General features: G+C 50.8%; 1 protein-coding gene across 1 annotated transcript in view; it reads left to right on the top strand.

Annotated features, from left to right (window-relative positions):
• Positions 1-24,410, top strand: part of INSR (insulin receptor) — a 57,745-nt gene that overhangs the window by 25,093 nt on the left and 8,242 nt on the right. The window contains exons 3-17 of the mRNA XM_063403221.1: positions 6,476-6,791; positions 9,883-10,028; positions 10,318-10,462; positions 10,701-10,915; positions 13,261-13,387; positions 13,981-14,231; positions 14,583-14,750; positions 15,389-15,590; positions 20,121-20,386; positions 20,570-20,712; positions 21,933-22,092; positions 22,415-22,514; positions 22,734-22,801; positions 22,994-23,223; positions 23,751-23,861. Of these exons, the coding sequence (XP_063259291.1) occupies positions 6,476-6,791; positions 9,883-10,028; positions 10,318-10,462; positions 10,701-10,915; positions 13,261-13,387; positions 13,981-14,231; positions 14,583-14,750; positions 15,389-15,590; positions 20,121-20,386; positions 20,570-20,712; positions 21,933-22,092; positions 22,415-22,514; positions 22,734-22,801; positions 22,994-23,223; positions 23,751-23,861 (2,648 nt within the window). The remainder of the gene's footprint in view (positions 1-6,475; positions 6,792-9,882; positions 10,029-10,317; positions 10,463-10,700; positions 10,916-13,260; positions 13,388-13,980; positions 14,232-14,582; positions 14,751-15,388; positions 15,591-20,120; positions 20,387-20,569; positions 20,713-21,932; positions 22,093-22,414; positions 22,515-22,733; positions 22,802-22,993; positions 23,224-23,750; positions 23,862-24,410) is intronic.

Here is a 24,410-nt window from a genome sequence, read left to right as displayed (position 1 = left end):
TGCCGGGGGTGATTAGTCCTTGGGTTTCCTCTTTTTTTATTTTTTATTTTTTTTCCCCCCTTGTTGGTTTTGTTTTTGTTTAGAACCACAAGAACCCTGCGGAGGTCATTGCCAGGACTGCACCGTTAGGAAATGAAATTACAGTTCCCTCTGCAGCCGTAACTCAAGCAGGACTGTGTGTGTGTGTGGGGATAAATTTATATGTCACAGCTCGCAGCCATTTACAGTAAGAGGGGAGGGGAAAAAAAGCCACGGGGACGTGCAGAGCGCTGCGATCCTGTTTCTGTGGGGCTCTGGCTTTGTGTGCCCAGCGTCTAACGTGACAGCAGGGCAGCCCTGGCACCAGGGCAGCCGTGCCACGGGCAAAATGAGCCACGGCCAGCTGTGCCACGGCCAGAATGAGCCATGGCCAGAACGAGCCATGTCCAGCCATGTCATGGCCAGAGTGAGCCATGTCCAGTCGTGTCACGGCCAAAATGAGCCATGTCCAGCAGTGTCATGGCCAAAACGAGCCATGTCCAGGTGTGTCACAACCAAAATGAGCCATGTCCAGCAGTGTCACAACCAAAATGAGCCATGTCCAGGTGTGTCATGGTCAGATCGAGCCATGTCCAGCCATGCCACAGCCAAAATGAGCCATGTCCAGCCGTGTCATGGCCAGAATGAGCCATGTCCAGCTGCGACATGGCCAGAATGTGCCGTGTCCAGCCGTGTCACAACCAAAATGAGCCATGTCCAGCAGTGTCACGGCCAGAACGAGCCATGTCCAGCCGTGTCATGGCCACAACAAGCCATGTCCAGCCGTGTCACGGTCAGAATGAGCCATGTCCAGCTGCGACATGGCCAGAATTAGCCATGTCCAGCTGTGTCATGGCCACAACGAGCCATGTCCAGCAGTGTCATGGCCACAACAAGCCATGTCCAGCAGTGTCATGGCCAGAACGAACCATGTCCAGCAGTGTCACAACCACAACAAGCCATGTCCAGCAGTGTCATGGTCAGATCGAGCCATGTCCAGCCATGGCATTGCCGGCGTTGTGCCGGCTCCCTGCTGCCTTCCCCTCCCTCTCACAAACACCCCGTGCAGATACAACACTGCACAGCCCTTCAGCTGCATTAAAGGCATGATGAAGTTGTTTTAGGCTGAGGAGGTTCTGGGTGGTGTGGTGGGAGGCCGGGGCTGGCCGGGAGCTGGCAGGGCTCGGGCTGTTTGCCTTGTGCAGATAGCGGGCGGTTGGCTTGGATGCCTCCCCTGCGCAGGCAGCAAATGCATTGGCTGAGGTTGAGGGCGGTTCTCCTGCCGCAGTTGTTTTGTGTCCTGGACTCCCGATGGATCTGGAGCCTCCTAATTGCCTTGTCTGCAGTGAAAATAGAGTTGGTGTAAGCCAGGGGAGAGGAGCTGGTGGTGCGAGGAGAGTTTGCTGGACACCGGACACCCGTGGTGGCCAAGAGGACCTGTGGTGGCCCAGGTTGCCTCCACTGACCCCCATCCATACACACACTTACTGCACTCTAAAAAGATCACCTTTATTCACAACAAATCAGTCCCAAACCCGTGTGGTGCCTGAACAGCATGTGTGCAGCGTTTTGATGTTTGTATGTGTGGTTTAGAATTTATCCTTAGTGAATTGTGTTCCTCTTACCCAGCCCAAACCTGGGTGAACACCCAGTCCAGCTCACCCAGGATGTTGCTATTTAAACCCACTCAGTGGCAGAGAATCCCAAAGGAACAGCAAAACTTATCCTGAGTGGCGTTTCCCCCCTCATTCCCGGGCAATTCTCCGTTTTATTAACAGAAAACAAGAAAAAAAGACCCCGCCGACGTTTTTATTGCTTAACTTAATTGACTTGCCTGTTAAATACCGATCTCCTGGTTACCTGTGCTGGCTCGGGAATGTGTTTACAGTCTCAGTGTGTTTTGTTCCACCTGGAGCACGGGGAAGGGCTGAAACACGGCAGCGATCCGGAGGTAGAAATTCCTTTGCGCTGACTCCGCAGCCGCCTGTCCCCCCCAGCTGGGCCTCAGCAGCACCAAGAAATGTCCCTTTGAATCTCTAATCAGAAAGGCTTGGAAAAAAGGCTTTGTTTCCTCAGTCTTGGGAGCCACGCTAGCAGCGAGTTAAATATTTATTCACCCCTGGAACAACAGGTCTGAGGCTGTGGCGTGGCTGTGTGTCTCCCCGGGTTTGTTGGTGTCAGGCTCTTTGGGACAGGGGTTTTGAATTCCCAGTCCTGCAGATGTGTGGGGAGATGTTCTGCCTGTCCTGGTGCTGGTGCTGAACCCATCTGCCCCTACCCAGAATTAGCTGTTCCTTTGTCCCCCTGTTGGGTTTGTGGAGTTCCCTTTGGACTTTCTGTGAAGAATGGGGGGAGTTGATTTTTTTCCCTGTGCTGATTGTCCAGCGTCTCTCCCACAGCCTGAACAGAGGCTGGGGGCTGTGGGTGTCGTGTCTGAACCTCTCCTGAGCCTCTCCACGTGCCAGAGCTCCCAAAGGATCACCTGAGAGTCCCAGAAAATCCTGGCTTGGGAGGGACCCACCAAGATCACAAACACCCAACAATCCCCCCTGAGCATCCCTGAGAGCGTTGTCCAAACACTCCTGGAACTCTGGCAGCCTTGGGGCTGGGACCATTCCCTGGGAGCCAATTTTTTTGTGCAAAAAGGCAAATCTCTGTGGGCCACGCCAATTCTTGGGGTCTGCAGACCTGGCTGGAGAAGGGTAATGAGGTGCACAAACCTACTCAGTGTTGACCTGCAGTGAAAGCACAATGTGGCAGCAAAAAACCCAACCAAACCCCGTATTTCTGGCCCATGTGAGCCACATAACCTGGAGTAACAATTGTGGGAAGCTGTAGTGAAGATACTCTGGGAGGTTTTACACAACTTGAGGTGCAGACTTTGATAATGTCATGACATCTGTTCAGGATCTTGGGTAATGAGGATTTGCACAAAACGATGATTGACAATTTCTGGTCTTGAGTGCTTAATGGAAAAAGAGCTGTTGCCTTGGGTGCTTTGCTTTCTTTGAGCTGTCTTTGAGACATCAAAAGCTCCGGGAACAGGAAAAAGAGAAACGTTAAGAATGGTTTAAAAATAGTTTAATTGTATCTTCTGAAAACCTTTGGAGTGGAGACTTTAGGCGGTTTCTGCCCTGTGAACACTTGCAGCTGAGTTCAAAATGTGTAAATAAGCACAGGGCTTTGAAGATTAGTTTCCATAACAAATTAAATAAAAATATTGTGTGACAGAATGTTAAGTAGGTGCCATGTGTCACCGGGTGCTTTGCATGAGGGCAGGCTTTCCCCAATTACCTGTCTGCTCCTTGGGAAACAAATGCTGTCTTTTGGATACTTGAAACTTTGTAGTTCTTGAGCATGAAAGAAACAGGGGAAAACTCCCTTGTGGAGGAAATGCTGGTGAGGAGCACTGGGAATTGTGCTGGCAGCTCCCACAGGCCATTCCTGCATTTTCTTCAGGGCTTTGCTTCCCAGCTGGAGGCTGACCCTGCCCCAGGGGGAACCAGCCAGTGCAGGATTCCTTGCAGGACATCTCTGACCTAAGGGAGGTGTGGGAGAAAACAGCCCAGGCTTTCCCCCTGCTCATAAACCTTGATATTCCAGGCTGGAATTAGTAAGTTTGATAGTGTTTTTGGACTAAATTCTGGAATTTTCTGTTGCCAGTATTTCTGCAGCCAGGACAGCTGTTGCTAGACTGTGCTCATCTATGGCCTGGTAAGGAATGTATAACCATTTAAAAATCCATGTATAACCTGGCTTTTAGAACAAGCTTCTCATTTTATATTTAGTCTAATGCAAGGTGTTACCTGCAGGTTGCTGCTCTTTGGTTGTTGCATTTCAGTCAAGCATTATTTGGGACAGGTTCACAAAATAAGACCTGTTGCTGGAAAAGGGCAAAAAGTTGGTCAGCCTGAAAGGAAATGAATTTGAAACTCATTCTTGTGTTTTTTGCAATGGGAAAACACCTGCAGTGAAGGACTAACATGGAAGCAGTAAGATATTTGAGATTAAATTGTCCTTGTGGTAGAATTTCACCTTTATCCATTTCATATTTCTTCAAGGGATTTATCAGGCTGGAGCAGACCAGAGGTTGCTCATCTTTACTACCTCATCTGCTGCTGCTTATTCCAAGGATGGCATTAACAGCTTTAACACACTTAATTCTGCAGTCTCCTAACGTGGGGCAGAGGGGGATTTTCTTCCCAGCACAGCAGGGGATTGGATCATCCAGACATGTTGTGCTGTGGATCCCACATGCTGCTCCTTTGGCTGGATAAAACCAGACCAGTTCCACCAGATAAAACCACGTTCCACTGCTGGTCTGCTCAGGTGCCTCAGCCAGAAATTAGGGATAAAATTTCACCTCTGGGCATCACTGTGTCAGGACCTCCCCAGATAAAACCCCTCCTGCCTGAACACTGAGCACTGGACAGAAAGCTGGAGAAGTGTTGGGGCAGATGGGGTTAATTCAGGATTTTGCTGTCTCCCTTCACCGAGGGGGCCCAGGAGCTGCTCAGGTGTTCCCTCAGACAGAACATTCTGGTTTGGTGAGGACAAGGGGGTCTCTTGATCTGCATCCTGGCAATTCCCAGCTGGATCTCAAAGGCTGTGAGGATAAATCCAGGTCCTTGTTCCCCATCCAGAGCCCTTGCTCCTGCTTCTGAAGCCCTGCTTGGGGTTGGTGTTGGCTCTTGGAGTGCTGATTTCAGCTGTTCTCTTTCCTGACATGAAGTTCTATGGTGTGTTCTGGATTAGAGTTGGATTTAATCATTTCAGCCTCGTCTGAACCTCTCAGACTGAGCAGGGAGATGCTGAGGGGCAGGACTGACCTTCCCTGGAGCTCCCCTGGGTTTGTTCATCCTGCTCCTCCCCGAGTCACTCCTGGCATTTGCTCTGCTTGGTTTTGAGTTCAAAGCCCAAACCACTCATTAAAAGTGTTGTGGGGTGCTAAGTAATGAGCAATTAAAAAGAAAACCATAAAAACCTCAAGCAATAACACTCGTGGGTGCCCTTCTTTGTGGACTTGTTGGGAGAGTCACTGAGGAGCTCCTGCTGGTGCCAGGGCTTCCTCCAGGGACAGGGTGATGGACACATGGGAAGCAAATCCTGATAAAGCTGAAGGGTGGTGTAAAAGTGCTGCTGGATTTGTGTTATTTGCAGCACTGCTGTAGGAAACTTCATTTTTTTAAGCTGAGAAACAAGAATCTTCTGGCTGAAACTGGCTGTGCCAGGCTGGGAAGCTCTTGCTGTGGAGTCTCATCACTCCTGAGCTTCAGAAATAACACCAAAGTCAGCAAGGCTCTCCTGGAGCCTCTCAGTGCTGGGCCAAGGGAACAGGAAAACTCAGTTTTACTTCTTTTGAAGGTGAGCACTGATGAGTTGTGAGGATGAATGGTAGGACTCCTCAAAAACCTTCTTAAAATGTGGAATTTGCACTGAAAGGTGGAGATGAGGCAGAATTTGCACTGACAAGTGGGTATGAGGCAGAATTTGCCCTGAAAGGTGGAGATGAGGCAGAATTTTCATTGACAGTTGGAGATGAGGTAGAATTTCCACTGACAAGTGAAGATGAGGCTGGATTCACATTGAAAGGTGGAGATGAGGCAGAATTTACACTGACAATTGGAAATGAGGCAGAATTTACACTGACAATTGGAAATGAGGCAGAATTTACACTGACAATTGGAAATGAGACAGAATTTACACTGACAATTGGATATGAGGCTGAATTTACACTGACAGTTGGAGATGAGGCAGAATTTACACTGAAAGGCGGAGATGAGGGAGAAATTACACTAACAAGTGGATATGAGGTAGAATTTACACTGAAAGGTGCAGATGAGGCTGAATTTGCACTGACAATTGGATATGAGGTAGAATTTCCACTGAAAGGTAGAAATGAGGCAGAATTTGCACTGACAATTAGATATGAGGTAGAATTTACCCTGACAATTGGATATGAGGCTGAATTTACACTGACAGTTGGAGATGAGGCAGAATTTACACTGAAAGGCGGAGATGAGGGAGAAATTACACTAACAATTGGGTATGAGGTAGAATTTACACTGAAAGGTAGAAATGAGGCAGAATTTACCCTGACAATTGGACATGAGGTAGAATTTACACTGAAAGGTAGAAATGAGGTAGAATTTACACTGAAAGGTGCAGATGAGGCTGAATTTGCAATGACAATTGGACATGAGGCAGAATTTACCCTGACAATTGGATATGAGGCAGAATTTACCCTGACAATTGGACATGAGGCAGAATTTACCCTGACAATTGGATATGAGGCAGAATTTGTACTGACAATTGGACACGAGGCAGGTGCCCACGCTCCACGGCTGCCCCTTGGCAAAGGCCACCCCAGGGCAGGCAGGAGCGTCCCAGCCCCTGGGGGTGACACGAGGCCGGGCTCTCCTGGCACTCACCCGTGCCCTGCTGTTTCCCTTGGCAGTCTGTCCCCCCGCCTGCAAGTCCCAGGGCTGCACCGCGGACGGGCAGTGCTGCCACAGCGAGTGCCTGGGGGACTGCACGGAGCCCAACAACCCTGAGAAATGCGTGGCCTGCCGAAACTTCCACCTGGACGGGAGGTGTGTGGAGAGCTGCCCCCCCGGGCACTACCGCTTCGAGGGCTGGCGCTGCGTCACCTTCGCCTTCTGCCAGGAGCTGCACAACAAGTGCCGGAGCGCCCGCGAGTCGGGCTGCCACGTCATCCACAACAACGAGTGCGTGCACGAGTGCCCCTCGGGATACATCATGAACTCCAGCAAGTGAGTGACTGGGCTGGGGGGGACTGGGGGTGGGATGGGATGGGGTTTCATCACCCTTGGACATGGGGTTTGAGTGAAAGTGAGTGACTGGCCTGGGGGGGACTGGGGGTGGGATGGGATGGGGTTTCATCGCCTTTGGACACGGGGTTTGAGTGTGAGTACCTGGGCTGGGGGGAAACTGGGGGTGGGATGGGATGGGAGGGGGTTCATCCCTCTTGGACACGGGGTTTGAGTGAAAGTGAGTCCCTGGGCTGCAGGGGTAAAATTGGGGGGTTGGCTGGGCTGGGCTGGGCTTTCATCACCCTTGGACACGGGGTTTGAGTGCAAGTGAGTGACTGGGCTGGGGGGGAAACTGGGGGTGGGATGGGATGGGCTTTTCTCCCCCTTGGACTCAGGGTAATACCTGGGCTAAGGGACAAAACTGGGGGTTGGCTGGGCTTTCATCATGCTTGGACTCGGGGTTTGAGTGAAAGTGAGTGCCTGAGCTGCAGGGGTAAAACTGGGGGATGCTGGCTGTGTTTTCATCACCCTTGGACATGGGGTTTGAGTGTAAATGAGTCCCTGGCCTGCAGAGGGCAAAATTGGGGGGTTGGCTAGGGTGGGCTGGGCTTTCATCACCCTTGGACATGGGGTTTGAGTGCGAGTGAGTGCCAGGGCTAGGGGACAAAACTCTGAGGCTGGCTGGGCTTTCATTGCCCTTGGACATGGGGTTTGAGTGCAAATGAGTCCCTGGGCTGCAGGGGTCAGAACTGGGGAGTTGGCTGGGTTGGGCTGGGTTTTTCTCCCCCTTGGATTCAGGGTTTGAGTGAAAGAAAATTTTGCAGTGGGCAAAATTGGGGGGTTGGCTGGGCTGGGCTGGGCTTTCATCACCCTTGGGCATGGGGTTTGAGTGTGCCTGGGCTGCAGGGGGCAAAAGTGAGGGGTTGGCTGGGCTTTCATCATCCTTGGAAATGGGGTTTGAGTGCAAGTGAGTGCCTGGGCTAGGGGACAAAACTCTGGGGCTGGCTGGGCTTTCATTGCCCTTGGACATGGGGTTTGAGGGCAAATGAGTGCCTGGGCTGCAATGGGCAAAACTGGGAGATTGGCTGGGCTGGGCTGGGTTTTTCTCCCCCTTGGACTCAGGGTTTGAGTGAAAGTGAGTGCCTGGGCTGCAGTGGGCAAACTCTGTGGTTGGCTGGGGTTTCCACCCCTTGGACTCAGGGTTTGAGTGCTGTGTCAAGACCAGGAGGAGTTTCCAGTGTTGGAGCATCTGTGGCAATCACCTGGTCTGCTTTAATATGATTTACAAACTAATACTTTGCTAATTCAAGCTGTTAAAAGCTCTCCCTGCCATGGGCTGGTGGTTTTGCCTCCTTTGCTTCCTCTCAAGTTTGGAAAATGTGGAAGGGAGATGGAGAGAGGACGAGGAAGAGCATCCACAAGCTGGAGGGGTCTCTACTGGAGGGAGGTGGGCAGAGTTTTGGCAGCCCTGCTTCCCTCCCCTCTGGAGTAGCCTCAGGCCAGGGAGCCGGGCTGGAAAAGCACAACAAGGAGAGGTTGTGGCTAATGAAGAGAGCACAGCGTCCTCGGAGCGCTGGTTCTCAGAATATCTGTCCCTCATCCCTGTAATTACTTTCATTGAGCAGGTTCAAGCTGTGCCAGACATAAACGCACAATGTAACAAACAAGTGTAGCACGAATCAAAGCAGGGAACAGCCATTCTGTCAATTCCCAGGGGCTTTTGACAAAGGAATTAAATAATTTATGTTGCTGAGCTGTTTATCACCGAAAACTTGGTTGTTTGTCTCTCAATACCATTCTATATTGTGGTGAGTCAGATTTCCTATGAATATTGGTCACTTTGTGCTCGCCTCTATTTGCTCCTGCCATAATAATTTCAGGGAATTCACTCTTAACAGGACTTTTAATACCATTTCCTGTTTTGCTTTTCCAAAGAACAAACAAGCAGCCCCCAAAGTTTCTGTGCTGCTTGTGCAACAGCCCCGTGGCCTCTCCTGTGCTGTTCCAGGCTGCTGCCAGTGAGTCCCAGCCCTGCTCCCAGCTTTTCCTAGAGCATTTCTTTCTCTGAACGAGTTGGGAACACATTCTTGTGGTGGTGTGACCAGGGCAAGCCATCAGCTCATGCTGTTTAAGCAGTATTTTCCCCAGAGCACAAAGCACATTCTTGCCTTTTTTAAAGCAACATTGTGTGCAGTCCTCAATCAGAGGATTCCTAGATGAAAGGCCAGCTCTCCACTCATCATTTACATGTTTGGTTAATGATCTTGAGATGAATACTGGGCTGGGGTTTGTTATCTTGAAACCCCTGGGATGGAGGGCACTGGCCAGTTTCCTCTCCACAGTAATTCAGGTCACTTCTTCATTTTGTTACATAGGAAGGGATGGAATGATTCACCTTTGAAGTGTGGAAGTGACAATTTAAAACCATTTCAATTTATCAGCAGTTATTTTCAAGGCCAGGTTGGATGGGGCTGGGAGCAACCTGGTCCAGTGGAAGGTGTGGGAAGGGGTTGGAAAGGGATGAGCTTTAAGGTCCCTTCCAACCCAAACCATTCCACGATTCTGGGGCTCTCCTTGAGTTCCTCAGTGCTGTGAGTGAACTCCATGGCACACGGTACCCTCAGCTCCACCAGATCCAGATCCATCCCTCTGCTTTGGGGCATTGCTGTCGTTGTTTGCCACGCTCAAAATGACCACGCAGAGAGTTGGAAGTTGTGAGAGAAAAGCAGGGCAGAGCCACCCTGGGTAATAAATAAACTTTGTTTATTACCTGCTCTTAAATAGTATTTGAAAGGTGAGCATGGATTGGAGAGTGGAATCTCCACCTCTCAAGCACATTGGTAAAAGGGACTGTCACACAACCTCTCCTCTCCTTGGAGAAGAATGTGAAAACAATGGTAATATTTACAAACACGAGCTCCGTGTTTACATGAGAGAGCGTGAGAAGGTGAAAACCTCCTTTAATATGAACGCTCAGAACTAGGAAATCTCAGAGTGACAGGGCCGCCCTGCCACCCTGTCCCTCACCCTGTCCCTCACCCTGTCCCTCACCCTGTCCCTCACCCTGTCCCCCTGCTGTGGTGTTTTGCAGCCTGCACTGCACGCCCTGCGCGGGGCCGTGCCCCAAGGTGTGCGACTTCGGCAAGGAGAAGACGGTGGACTCGGTGACGTCTGCGCAGGAGCTGCGCGGCTGCACGGTGCTCAACGGCAGCCTGGTCATCAACATCCGCGGGGGAAGTGAGTGGGCACGGGGGGCACGGGGGGAACGGGGGGCAGGGAATGGGCACTGCCCCCAGCTGGGGCTCTGCCCTCGCCTGGGAACACCCTCAACTCTTAAAGAAATCGGCACGAAGCAAAGGCTTTCATTTGATTGATTTTGTTGATTGATTTTGGCGAATCGTGAATTAACGTAAAGGAATATTCAATATGTTCATTTGTTCACTATGTTTGGGCTCCCATGTGGGTGATACCAGAAAATTCTCTCTGTGATACCAGAAAACTCTTCCCAATGTTTTCTTCTCTGTAGATAACATAGCAGCCGAACTGGAAGCGAACCTTGGCTTGATAGAAGAAATCTCAGGTTACCTCAAAATTCGCCGCTCTTACGCCTTGGTTTCTCTTTCTTTTTTTCGGAAACTCCACCTGATTAGAGGAGAGACACTCGAAGCTGGGTGAGTTCTCTCAAAAGAGGCTTTATTTGAATGCTTTCAAGTACAAGGAGTGCCAGTTCTATCAGGGTGATTTGTATTGGGAAATAATTCTCGAGTTATTTTTAAATGTTCCTCTGCCCGTGGCTTGTGCCCTACCAGGGCACACAATTTGCATTCATTTTTATTTGGTGTCTGGATTAGTGCAAAAAGGTTTTCATGCATCCTCTCTCAACCCATATTTTCATTCTTCTGCTTTCAGGAATTATTCTTTTTATGCCTTGGACAACCAGAATCTTCGCCAGCTCTGGGACTGGAGCAAGCACAACCTCACTATTGCACGAGGCAAACTCTTCTTCCATTACAATCCCAAGCTGTGCTTGTCAGAAATCCACAAGATGGAAGAGATCTCTGGGACTAAGGGGCGTCAGGAGAGGAATGACATAGCCCTGAAGACCAACGGGGATCAGGCCTCGTGTAAGAGTCTCAGCCTTGCTTCCCTTTCCTCTCCCTCTGCTCTCCTCACACTCCTCTTTCTCCCAGCCCAGCCCGTGGTGTTTTTCCATGTCCTTGTCCCTTTGGTAAGGCAGCAGATGTGGCCCTTGCCTGTGCACCAGTGTCACTGCCACTGTGCCATGAATAAAAATCCCCACGGGATCTCCCTCTGGCAGCCTTGGTCCCACAAACCCTGGCAGGGTTTCTTTTGGTGTCTTTTGGAAGAGTTTAGCACAACATAACCTCGGCCCAAGCTGGGACTTTGTGTTACTGCTGAGTACCTGATTAATAGTCATAATCTGCTTTTCCCATGTCATGAGGTGACACGGAATAAACACGGGAGAATCGGGATTTCCACCCATCCCTGCGGCCACATGAGGCCATTGCCGTGACAACAGGCAGGGACAGTTTTCCAACAGTTTTTGCAATGCCTCCCTGAGGTTTTTCACCCAACAGCTTTCTTCAGGAGCAACAGTGTCTGTGTCAGCAAACAGCACAGGCTTGGCTTTGTGCTGTCGCTGAAGTTGTGCTGCTGAAGATGGGGTTCTGCAGACGCTGATTTTGGCAGCAATGCTGCAATAAATGCAGTCCTTCTGCACCCCCAGTCCTGCTGTTTGTTCCCTTTCTGTGCCACCAACAATCCCCTTTCCCTGTTTGCACCAGGGCTGTGTGGTGAGCCAGATTGTGGCAGTAATCAGGGGTGGGAAGAGCCCAGCTTTGTTCTGAGCTGGTGATGTCTGTGCTCTGATTCATGGCTCAGCCCCACAGAGATTCACCTCACACAGCAACAGCAGCACGTGCAGGTGGCCACGGGCCCCTTGCCACTCAGGGTATTCTGTGAAGGACAGGTGACACGGGGACACTTGCCACTCAGGGTATTCTGTGAAGGACAGGTGACACGGGGACACTTGCCACTCAGGGTATTCTGTGAAGGACAGGTGACATGGGGACAGAGGCAGTGGCCCATCCATGCAGTGTTCCAGTTGTGTTGTGATCCTGGGAGATGCTGGGCCAGGTATCTCCACCAAAACACCCAGCATTGACTGAACTGGGTGAACTGGGATGTCAGATCCTGGCTCCCAGCCTGCAGGGCAGCTTGGGTCACCCTGTGGCTTCACTGTCCCTCTGCTTTTGGGGACAGCACTGCCAGAAGAGCCCAAGGTCCTTTCCCACCCCAAACATTCCAGGATTCTGTGACCTCCAGCCCTGTCCTCGTTGCCCCTCGTGGAGCTGTTTGTGAACAGACCTCAAAATTGAAGATCTTTCAGTTGACTCCGTTTCCTGGTCTGGTTTCCCACACATCAACACAGGCAGCCAGGCCAGCACGGTGGGAGAAGGGAATGCAAAGGCTGGGACTGAAAACTGCCAGGAGCAGTGAAAAACACTCCCAGAGCCGCTGGGGCACCACAGCTCCAGCCCGGCTTTCCAGAGGGAAGGAGCACAAGGAATCAGCTGTCTGTAAAGTTCATCTCCTCCCATGGGACACCGAAAAAGCTCTTCCCACATTGGGGATGAACCTGGATTTGGGCAGATCCTGTGGCTGTGAGCAGCTCCTGGGCTGCTGTTTGGTGTGAAGGCAGCTGGAGGAGACAGTTGCATTTCTTTTTGCCAGCTTTACCCTCACCCTGCTGAGCTGGTGTCTGTGCCACCCCCACCTCAAACCACAGCTTGCCAGGTTGTTTGGCTTTTTGTTTGCTTTTACATTTCAAGCCCAGCTTTCACACTGGCAGCATCCTGTTTACTAAAAAAAAATAGAAAGGGAAAAAAAACCTCAACCCTGTTTGTTCTGGATGTGGTGCCAGTGAAATGAATGTTCTTCCTCCTGTTGCAGCTACTGCAGGAATAGCAAATTCAGCCAGAGCCACTTGTGCTGGGGGCACAAAACATGTTGTACCATGTCCCTTGAGCTCCATTCTCCTGCAAACACCCTCCTATTTCCAGAGGGACCTCACTGCTCCTGGGCAAGGCTGGAAATTCTTCTGCTTCATTTTTGTGGCCTCTTGCCTTCTGTGCAAACCATATTGCTGAGTTCAGCTGTGCAGATCATCATAAATCGTGAAATTTAGATTTCCCACTTTTTAGAATTTAGTTCAGCTCTTCTACAGAGTCATTTTCATGGAACCATAGAAAAATTTAACCTTAGGAGGGCACTGATACCAGCCACTGATTCGAGGTAGGAATGGCTGCCAAGTAAGATAAGGTTTTACTGGGCAGCTCTTCCCGGTGCCAACATCCTCACATTTATCTGAAACTTCTAAGATAACTAAAACCAAAGCGCTTCATTTGTCAGCATTAATAAAACTGCTGTCACTTCTCACTTGTTACAGGTGAAAACGAACTGCTGAAGTTTTCTTCCATCAGGACTTCTCATGACAAGATCCTGCTGAAGTGGGAGCCCTACTGGCCCCCTGATTTCCGTGACCTCCTGGGGTTTATGCTGTTCTACAAGGAGGCGTAAGTGACCCCTCAGGTCTCACATCAGGGGCTGCAGCTGGCGTTGGAAGGTGGAAGCTAAAGCTGCTGGATGGTTTTACTGTAGGCAAAGCTGTTTAGTCTCTGATTTTGTGGCTCCTACAATCAAGTTTCCAGTGATACCCTTCTGCAAAAGTGCTCATTAAGATCCCTGACTTGTGCACAGTCACAAATCCTCATTTAAGAACAATCCAAACTTTAGTGATTCCTGCTGTTCCACACACACAAACTCGAACCATGGAGTTCCTCATCTCCCCACAATCTCTGTGGGATGCTGAGGGTTTTATCCCCTTTGAGGTGGGGAAGATTCTTTTAGAATCAAGGTAACCAAGCTGATTTTCATAAGGCTGACAATAATTTAGTTCTTGGGGTCATGTGTGTCACAGATCCTGCTCTGTGATGCTGTTGGAGGCCCAGGTAACAAAGCTCCCAATGCCTCCCTTTCAGAATAAATACAATGAGATCATTTTACTTTCTCTGAAGGGTAAAGGGTGATAACTTCCAGTGTGTCTTTAGCAATGTTTTTAAGAGCCTGATTGAGGATTCTGTTAATTGGAGCCTTCTCTTTCCTCAAGTCCCTACCAAAACGTGACGGAGTTCGACGGGCAGGACGCCTGTGGCTCCAACAGCTGGACAGTTGTGGATGTTGATCCCCCACCCCGCTCCAACGAGCCCAAAGCCCAGGCCCAGCCAGGGTGGCTGCTGAGGGGCCTGAAGCCCTGGACACAGTACGCAGTGTTTGTGAAAACCTTGGTCACCTTCTCCGACGAGCGGCGGACGTACGGCGCCAAGAGCGAGATCATCTACGTGCAGACCAACGCCACGGGTCAGTGCAGCGCCTTCCTGGGGCAAACCAGCTCTGATTCTGGGGGTTGTGCTAGTCCTGGAGCCAGGAAAAACTTCCCACTGCCCTGCTTTGGTAGGAAGGGATCCCCAAAGCAGGGCTGTGATTCCAGGTGGTGCAGAGTGGCACCTCTTGTGTCCTGTTTGTGTGGCCTCGTGTGAGAGTCAGTCAGGCTGGAAGGGACCTCCAGGATGAGCCAGGCTGGGGGGATGATCCTGGCACTGCTGGGTGCCAGGGAATGCTCGATTCCCATGGAAATGGAAGTTTGCCTGTGCTGCTCCCTGCTTGGGCAGGCCCTGCAGGGCAGTGCAGTGACCTCTGTCTCCTCCCCAGTTCCCTCGGTCCCGTTGGATCCCATCTCCGTCTCCAACTCCTCATCCCAAATCATCCTCAAGTGGAAGCCGCCCTCGGAGCCCAACGGGAACATCACACACTACCTGGTGTACTGGCAGCAGCAGGCAGAGGACAGTGAGCTCTATGAACTCGATTACTGCCTGAAAGGTGAGTGAGAGCTTCTCCCTCCAGGCCTTTCCTTCAGTTTCTCCCAGAACTGCCTGGGGTTTTTGCCCTGGAGGTGCTCTGGGGGCTCAGTTCTGCTGGATTCAGAATTGTTCTTCACTGTCAGTCACCTCTGTCCCTTCCTGTTCTCTTACATTAGCGCCAAGGTATCTGCAAATGGTCTAAAAACTTTATTTACAAAGTAATCACATGTTTTTTCCTCTGGGGATCTCCCTTCTGCCCTTGCTCCTGTTAAACTGAATTAGAAGTTTAACAGCAACAATGGAGATAGTAAAGTTAAAAATTTCGGTGCTGCTGGAGCTCAGGGCCAAGTGAATTTTTGAAGGGAGCTGGTGCCTGGTTTGGAATTCCTTGAGAACACAGAATTTCACTGAGGATGTCCAAAATCTTACCTGCTGTTCTGTGTTACCTGAACTGGGATAAAGCAGCATCCAAGCTCCATTTCAGAAATAGCATTTTTGAATTAAAGGCCTGTCAGAAAAAAGGGAACTGCTCAGCCCTGGATGTGAAAAATGGAATGCCCATGAATCCTGTGTACACTGGGTTTGGGATCTTTTTGTAGGGTCAAACATCTTCTGCCAAGACAGGCACGAGTGACACTAAAACTGTTTTGTCCCCAGGATTAAAGCTGCCCTCAAGGACGTGGTCTCCACCTTTTGAATCCGAAGACCCCCAGAAGTATAACCAGAGTGAAGCTGAAGATGTCAGTGGGGAATGTTGTTCCTGCCCTAAAACAGACTCCCAGATCCAGAAGGAGCTGGAGGAGTCTGCTTTCCGCAAGACCTTCGAGAATTATCTCCACAATGAGGTCTTTGTGCCCAGGTGAGAGCATCAGACACGACTGAACTCCCCCAGGGCTCAGGGGGAGGGAAATGTAATTGAGGATTAAATAAAAATACCAGATTGGACACATTGCCAGGCTTCCATCAGCCTGTCTGGTCCAGCTGGGTGTTGGGATGGGGAGAGCTGAGCACCTACCACGGATGTTCCTGCAGATTGGGAAGATCCTGCTTTCATTTCCTGCCCCTGAATTCTCCTCAGCTCAAGAATAAAGTGAGAATCCTTAACAAACAGCCTGCAGCTCATCTGGCATCAGATGATGCCAAAAATAGCGATTTTCTTTTCCTGACTTGAAATTTTGTGGTCAAGTTTCTCATTGAGTTGAAAAGAAAGGAAAAGGGCAGTTTACCAGGCCACAGCCTCGTCCTTCAGCGTGGTATTTGTGGTCTCCCTTCACTTAGTGTGGGAAATACCTCCAATACCATGAGGAATGTGAGTGCCGTGGGTGGTGAAGGTCCTGTTTGCAGTGGCACACTCGGTGTCACATTAAGCGGTGTTGAATGTCTTCACACTTCATCTGCAGCTCGGGGAGGAAGTGTTGGGGAGCAGGGTAGAATCTGTGGTGATTTACCCTCTTCCCTGTCACGCGTTTTGTGCTCTAAATTTATTCTCTGCTTGCTGCCCTCGGCCAACAAAGCTGCATTTGCAGCTGCCTGGGTCACTGCACTGAGCATTTTCCCTGTTGGAGCATCCCTGGTGTTCCCTGCCCTGGTGTTCCCTGCCCTGTGCCTGCAGTCCTCACCTGGAGGCTTGGGCAGAGCCCCTCCTTTTGCTGTTCCCTGGCTGTTGGTGCCCATCAGGAGAGCTCCAGTGTGCCAGAGGATGCCAGGACATGACAGATTCCAAAGCAGAGGAGAACCAAGCCATGTGCAAAAGCCAAACTCCTGATGGAGGCAGACAGTTCTGACAGTCTGATCTTTTTCTTTTTTTCCTTCTTCCCCCTCCACCAGTTTTATTATGCACCCAGCCCAGGGTGTTTCTCAGTTTCTGGGGTATGTATTTTAGGAAGAAACCAATCACCAGGATGTGCCCCTTGTCAGCCTCCTGAGGAAGAAATGCCCACATCCCATGGCCAGCTAATCCTCTAAAACAAGGCAGTGCTGAGGAGACCTCCCTGCTGCCACGTGCCCTGCTTGCCTTCCCTGGCAGGCCCCAGGCTGTCGCCACATAAATCAGAATTCTTTTTCCTGTGGGTACTGTGCTATCCCCTGCCCACAGAGCCTGGCAGAGAGCAGGGAGTGTGCTTTACTTCAGGTGCTTTTTTCGTGGCTCCTGGGGGTTCAGTGACCTCTCCCGAGGTGCTGTGTGGCCTCTCCTGGGCAGAAGGAACTTGTCAGTCACGGGAGGAATCTCAGGATGAGGCCAGCAGGGAACATGAGATGCCAGGGGTGCAGAATCACAGCAGTTTCTCCCTGATGTCTCCTTGTTTTCCGTGTGCCATTTCTCCCCTCCTGCCCTGTTCCCAGCGATCTGATCCCTGGGCAGGATCCAGCCTTAGTCCAGGGCTGATCTCACCCCTCTGGAAATCACAGTTCCTTCCCCCTGGGCATGCTGATTACCCACTCCAGGAGCCACTGTCACAACTCCTGGGGCTCAGTTTTCTCTGGCAGTGACAAAAAACCAAGCTAGAAGTCCAGGAATGTTCCTGTGCTCAGGCAGAGCTGGCAGTGCCTCACACCAGGTCCCCTTTGGAGCTGAACAAAGTGGCCATCAGGAGCTGATGCTTTGTTTATTCTTTCTATTGTTTATTTTTTGTCTATTCTTTGTGTTATTTGCTCTCACTTTGGAGGAGTTCTGCACAGATTGGAGCTCAGGGCTGGTTACACAGCACAGGCTGCTCAGGGATGTGTGAGCCTCCATCCCTGGAGATGCTCCAGCTGCCCCTGCTTGGATCAGACAGTGCCCAGAGGTTCCTTCCAGCCTCACCCCTCTGTGATTCTGTGGGAAGCAGGAAAAGATTCCAGAAGCAGTCCTGAGAGGCAGAGGGGAGCTCAGTGAATGCTCAGGGTGTCATTCCAGGTATTCCCTCCACCAGCACTGCAGCAAGAGCAGCAGCAGCCCCAGGTCTGCCTCTGTCTCTGTCACACACATTTGTGCCATCCCCAAATATTCTTGGGGAGCAAGATCTGAGGAATGACTCACTTTAATTGTTTTCCCCTGCTTTCCCAATCAAGTTAATTGTACAGACCCATCTAAACTGCTTTTAGCTGACCTGGGCGAGTTTCAGGGGTGTGGAAAAGCTTGGCTTAAGGTACCAAGGGCATTTTTGGAATCCCCCAGGCCAGGCCATGCTGTGTGTCCTGAGGTGTCCCTTCCAGCCCCTCCCAGCCCCTGTGAGGACAGGAGGAGCCTGCACCTGAGGGTTTCACAAGGAAATCCCTGGAGCTGCTGAGAGGGCCTCAATGCAAATTACTCTGGAACAACTCTGAGAAGAATCAGATGTTTGAAAATACAGAGAATTTGGCAAGAAAATTGCTGCAAATCCAGGATAATAAATATGGGAAGATTGGGGATTTACAGCTTCAAAAGCTTTTATTAACTTTCTGTAACTTGAGAAGGAAGAAATTCTTGCATTTTACTCCGTGTTGCATCACTGATCAAATTACTGTTTTACTTGTGAAAAACAAAATTCCCTTGAACACGAGGATCAGCTGAATTCACACTTGATAAACAGAGGGTTTAGCTTTGCTTTTATGCAAACCAGGTCCTGTTTGACCATAAGGAATCCTTCCCAAGGAGGGAGGTGGCATGACCCAAAGCTGGGTCCTGAACTCTGCCCCATCCTGAGGGGACACTGCTCACACAGGCAGAGGGAACAGCAGCTCCAAAAAGAGTTAATTAGTAAGAAAGAGAAAACTTCAAACTGGAATGTGTTTGCTGAACCTGTTTGCTGTTTGCCATCCTGCCTTGTCATCAGGAGGATGAATATTCTGCAGGAAGGGATTCTTCCCTGGGAGGGTGGGGAGGTCCTGCATCCCTGGCAGTGCCCAAGGCCAGGCTGGACAGGGCTTGGAGCAGCCTGGGACAGTGGAAGGTGTCACTGCCATGGCAGGGGTGGCACTGGATGAGCTTTGAGGTCCCTTCCAACCCAAACCATTCTGGGATGATTCAACTCAGTGAATATTTGTGTTGTGTTTGTGCAGCCCCGTGTTTAGCTTGAGGACATCTCAAACTCTGCTTTCTGGCTGGTGCCTTTTGCTGTAGGAGTAGAAACAGCACCAGGGAAGGTAGAGGGAAGCAGGGGAGGTGGCAGAGACCTGTCAGAGGCTGGGGCTGGCCATGGCCTGGTAGTCAGAGGTGGCAGTGGAAAGTTCAGTTCAGCAGCAAAGATCTGCTTCAACAGCTTGTTACATTTTTAGAGCCTGGAGATGCCTCAAGTGTGGGTTCAGATCAGGTCACTCTTTGTACCCTTTAATAGCTGCACACACATGCACACACACACAAAAAGATCATCACCCCCTTAAAATACATGGTCTGGATTTCAGCTGGCATTCATTCCTTTTGTGTAACTGAATACAGTTACTGATTCACCACCTTGGTTAGTTCCCGACCTGGAATTCCCTATGGCAAATGTGTGGCAGCACATGAGAGTGTTGGACTGAGCACTTTGGGTTTGGTACTGATCCTTTTTTCCTTTTTTTTTAATTTTTTTTGGCCAAGAAAATGAAATTTTTGAATGCTTCTTAATTCTGTTGAATTTATTCTGTTTATTTGCTGACAAAACCTGACATTAAAGCTGGCTGGTGGCACTCAGGTGCAGACAGGGAAGGTGACACGGTCACACTGCAGGTGCTGGTTTTACAAGTGGAAAAATGGGATTTTCAGACTGAAATGCAATAACTCGAGGAGCAACATTTGGTTAACAAAACCACACAATGAATACATAATCAGAATCATGAGTTCTAAATGCCTGCCTTCAAAAGGACTTAATAGATTTGATCTCTTGGGAAAAGGTTAAAACGCTTTGTGCATCCATGGAGGTTCAGCCTTAAGGGTGAGAGTGGTAAATGTGTTCCAGAGAGATGTGACAGTGGCCTTTTGCTTTATAAATGCAACTTAGTGACACTTGGGATATGTGGCACATCTGAGGTGACCGAGTTGGGGCCGTGGTGTGACCTCTGTGCTCGGGGCTGCAGCGGGTGGGAGCTGAACTCCAAAGCATTGCAACCCCGCCCGAGGCATCTGTGAGGCAACCTGGTAAACTTAGACTCAGCTGAGAGATCCAGGGGAACTGGAATTCTCAAGCAAATACTTGAAGCTTGGATTGGTTTATTTTTACTCTATCTCTCTGTGTGCGGGGAGGAGAGTCTGGGGGATACAGAATTTTGTAAAGATTCATGTCCTGGTTAAGAAAAAAAACCAAACCTGAATTTCTTTGTTGCATTGTGAATATGAGGGTTCAGCTGGAGTTTTTAGTGGCACTCTGAGCTGTCCCATTTTAACTCTTCCTTTTCAGCTGGATGTGTTGGCACTGCCTATAACAACTAACGTGGTGATGGTGTTGTTTAACAGGCCCTCAAGAAAACGCAGAGACCTCGGCTCCGTGGCAAACTCCACCGTGGTGTTACCCACCATCCCATCCTCTCCCAACAATTCAGCAGCCGAGGGTGCAGAGGAGCAGAAGCCTTTTGAGAAGGTACTGTCCAAGGAGTCTCTGGTGATCTCGGGGCTGCGGCACTTCACCGGGTACCGCATCGAGCTGCACGCCTGCAACCACGACGCGCAGGAGTCGCGCTGCAGCGTGGCAGCCTACGTCAGTGCCAGGACCATGCCAGAAGGTGATTCTGTCCCTGAGCCCTGCTGTGCCTTTTGGCTGTTCCTTTTCCCACGGGAGGCAGCTGCAATATGTAATATGGGGCTGCCTTTATGTCTCGGTGGGAAAGGAGGATGGATGAGGAATTGGCAGGTGGGAATTTTGCCTAAAGACAAGAAACTAAACCTGATCTCGGACTTGGTTCTAGCTAAGGCTGATGACATCGTGGGCCCAGTTTCCCACGAGCTGGTGGAGAAGAACACTGTGCACCTCAAGTGGCAGGAGCCAAAGGAGCCCAACGGGCTCATCGTGCTCTACGAGGTGAACTACGGGCGGCTCGGGGAGACAGAGGTGAGAGGTTCTGCTTCCACAGCACCTTGGGGGAAGTGGCTCCACGTGGGAGCCCAGGGCTCTGGAGGATCTGACAGCCCTTGTGCATACAGTGCCCTGTCTAGTTGGGTTTTCTGGTGCAGAAATAATGGAATACAAAACTTCACTGCTGAATTTGTCTCTGGGATGACAGCAGGGAATAATCTGCCTCTGTGGCGCCCATTTGCCCAGCAGGTTTAGCTGATTTGCCAACTTTCTGCATGGAGCTTTTGTAGAAATGTTATTTCACAGAAGGACAGAAACCCCACGTTGCTGTGTCTCAGACAAAAGGCCTTAAATTGCACGGGGAAGGTTAAGATTAGATACCAGAAACAAAAAAATCCCTGCAGGAGTGCTCAGGCAGTGGAATAAGTTGACCAAGGAGATTGTGGAGTCACCATCTCTGGAAGTGTTCAGGAGGTGTCTGAATGTGGCATTTGGGGACACGTTTTAGGGCTGATGAGAACCAGGGCAGCACATGGCACTGGCTCTCTGTAACCTGATCTACTGCCCTGCAAAACACAACTCCAGCACAAACCACTGACCTGGAGCAGACACAGCCCTTGGGTGTGTCTTTGCCAGCTGGGGAGGTGCTGCAGGAGGCCCAGGGAGCCCTCAGGGAGCTCTGGGTGCTGCAGGAAACTCTCAGGGAGCCCTGGGTGCTGCAGGAGCCCCCAGGGGCTGTCAGGGAGCTCTGGGTGCTGCAGGAGCTCCAGGAATTCTCTCAGGGAGCTCTGGGTGCTGCAGGAGCTCTCAGGAATCTCTCAGGGAGCTCTCGGTGCTGCAGGAGCCCCAGGAGCTGTCAGTGAGCCCTGGGTGCTGCAGGAGCCCCAGGGAGCCCTCAGGGAGCTCTGGGTGCTGCAGGAACCCCCAGGAAACTCTCAGGGCGCCCTGGGTGCTGCAGGAGCTCTCAGGAAACTCTCAGGGAGCCCTCAGGGAGCTCTGGGTTCTGCAGGAGCCCCCGGGGGCTGTCAGGGAGCCCTGGGTGCTGCAGGAGCCCCTGGGAGCTGTCAGGGAGCCCTGGGTGCTGCAGGAGCCCCCAGGGGCTGTCAGGGAGCCCTGGGTGCTGCAGGAGCTCCAGGGAGCCTCCAGGAGCCCTCAGGGAGCCCTGGGTGCTGCAGGAGGCCCAGGGGGCTGTCAGGGAGCCCTCAGGGAGCCCTGGGTGCTGCGGGGTGGCCCTGGCACTGTCCCTGTCCCCACAGGAAGCCCATTTCTGCGTGTCCCGCAAGCACTTTGCCAGCGAGAACGGCTGCAAGCTGCGGGGGCTCCAGCCCGGCAACTACAGCGTGCGGATCCGCGCCACCTCCCTGGCTGGAAACGGCTCCTGGACAGAACCCACCTATTTTTATGTGGCTGATTATTGTGAGTTCATCTCATTTTTGATGTTTAATCCCTGACAGAAACTCTGGTTATTTCTGGAGGATGGGGTGTAGCAAGTAGTGCACAGAGAGCCACATGGAGTCATTAAATATTTACCAAATACATCGGTTGTCAAGAACCTGAAATTGCTTGGAAACACATGGCTTTTGTTTATTAGTCCTCATTCTGACCAGCCTCACATTTTGATCTGAAATAGCCTCTAGTTTTGTATTTGTTCCAATATGTTGCAGGGGGAGATTTTATCGAGGAAAAAATTTGTATTTTGATCTTGTATAATGCCTCCAACTCTCTCTTTCTCTCCTAGTGAATGCTCAGCCAAATATTGCTGTTATCATTGTTCCGATCATTTTTGCCATCATAATTGCTGGAATTATTGGAGCTGCTTATGTGCTTGTGAAAAAGAGGTGAGAGCAGTTTTCACAACACCAAAACTTACATCCAAAAGTTTTGCTGCTTGGTTGGGAGTCAGTTTCTGTTTAGTTTCTGATTTCCACAGTGATTGCAGCATTCATTTAAGGAAATAGGAATTATGGGGACAGATTATTTGCTGTGTGGTTTGGGGATTGATCAAAGTGCCCTCACCTCGAGGGTGTCAGAGGCTGAGCAATTTGTGTCTCTTCCAGACAAACCGAAGGACCAACGGGACCCCTGTATGCATCCTCCAACCCCGAGTACATCAGTGCCAGTGATGGTGAGAGCAAGCAGGGCTTGGTTCTTGTGTGATGGTGCAGTCAGTGCAGCAGGGTGGGGCTGGAGGTGTCTTTGTGGGGTTTTGTTGTCCTTTTGTGGAACTCAGCCCCCGCATTGTGGCAGCGCTAACCAAGGCTGCTGCGGGAGCGCCTTTCAGAGGATGCTCAGCTCAGGACTGTCCCCCTGTCCCCAGTTTATGTCCCTGACGAATGGGAGGTGCCACGGGACAAGATCACCCTGCTGAGGGAGCTGGGCCAGGGCTCCTTTGGGATGGTGTACGAGGGCATTGCCAAGGACATCGTGAAGGGAGAGCCCGAGACGCGCGTGGCCGTGAAGACGGTGAACGAGTCCGCCAGCCTGCGCGAGCGCATCGAGTTCCTCAACGAGGCCTCCGTGATGAAAGGCTTCAGCTGCCATCATGTGGTAAGTGCTGGGTGCCTCAGCTCAGCTCAGCTCAGCCCTGCTCTGCCTTCAGAGCCTCAGCTTGCCAAAGGAGCAGCAGAGGCAGCAGAGCTGGGATCTCTCCCTGCTGGGCTCCACAGAGCCCGTTCTGCCCAGGTCGTTGCGCTGCTGCTCTTTCTAAACCTCTCAGCCTCACAAAGCCTTGTGGGGTTAGAGAATTCCCAAAGCCTGGCAGATTGCTAACACAGCCTTGTGCATCTGTATGCAAACCTTGAGATGAAGTGTGCTGACTTAGGCCATGGAATAGGGTAGTATTGTTGAGAGAGAAATTGAACTAAAAACAACTTTCAAATGATGACTTTGCAAATAGACTGGGTATTTTGGAGAAATAGAAGTATGAAAGATGTATTGTAGCAAGACCCACATTGGGTATTTAATAGATGATTGGCTTGGAAGCAATCATCCATTCTCAGCTCTGTTTCAGGGGGATTGGCTTTGCCTGCTCTGTTTGGACACAGCCTCGAGGGGATTTCTCACTGTTTTTCCAGGTTCGCCTCCTCGGCGTGGTCTCCAAGGGACAGCCCACCCTGGTGGTCATGGAGCTGATGGCTCATGGGGATCTCAAAAGTTACCTCCGATCTTTGAGACCTGAAGCTGAGGTAAAGACAGGAGAGAAGGAGTCTGATGTGGAACAGAGTGACTTGATTTGGGGCTTAATACTTCTTTATTTAATAGCTTTAAGCTGAAAGTGGGTAAATCTGTGAAATAAATCCCCCTGGAGCCCCTCCAATGTTCCAATGCTAGCTCAGTCCTTGGAGGGCTTTGGAGGAATATTTCATGGACAGGACAAAGGATTCCAAAAGAGGCTCTGACCCCCAGCTGTGGTTCAAGATATTTATTCCAGGTGGTGACTGGAGGGGAAAGAGGATGAGTGCAGAGGAAGGAGAGGGTCTTTTCTGGTCTTCTCCCAGGGAGGGGTAATTGGGACACAGCCAATAGGGTCACAAAGGGGAGGAAGGGTTAAACTACGTGGTTACAAGCTCTAGGAGTCCCTGAGGGGGCAGAAACCATTCCCCAGGGGAATCCAACAAATTTGATTTGATATTAGGAAGACATTCTTGGCTGTGAGGGTGGGGACGGCCTGGCACAGATCACCCAGAGAAGCTGGAAATGTCCATGCTGGAAGGTGCCACTGCTGATGGCAGGGA

This window comes from Prinia subflava, chromosome 8, assembly GCF_021018805.1.
Source record: "Prinia subflava isolate CZ2003 ecotype Zambia chromosome 8, Cam_Psub_1.2, whole genome shotgun sequence".
Taxonomy (NCBI): Eukaryota; Metazoa; Chordata; class Aves; order Passeriformes; family Cisticolidae; genus Prinia; species Prinia subflava.
Note: the sequence above shows the minus strand (reverse complement) of the source record. Positions and strands in the feature narration are given on the sequence as shown.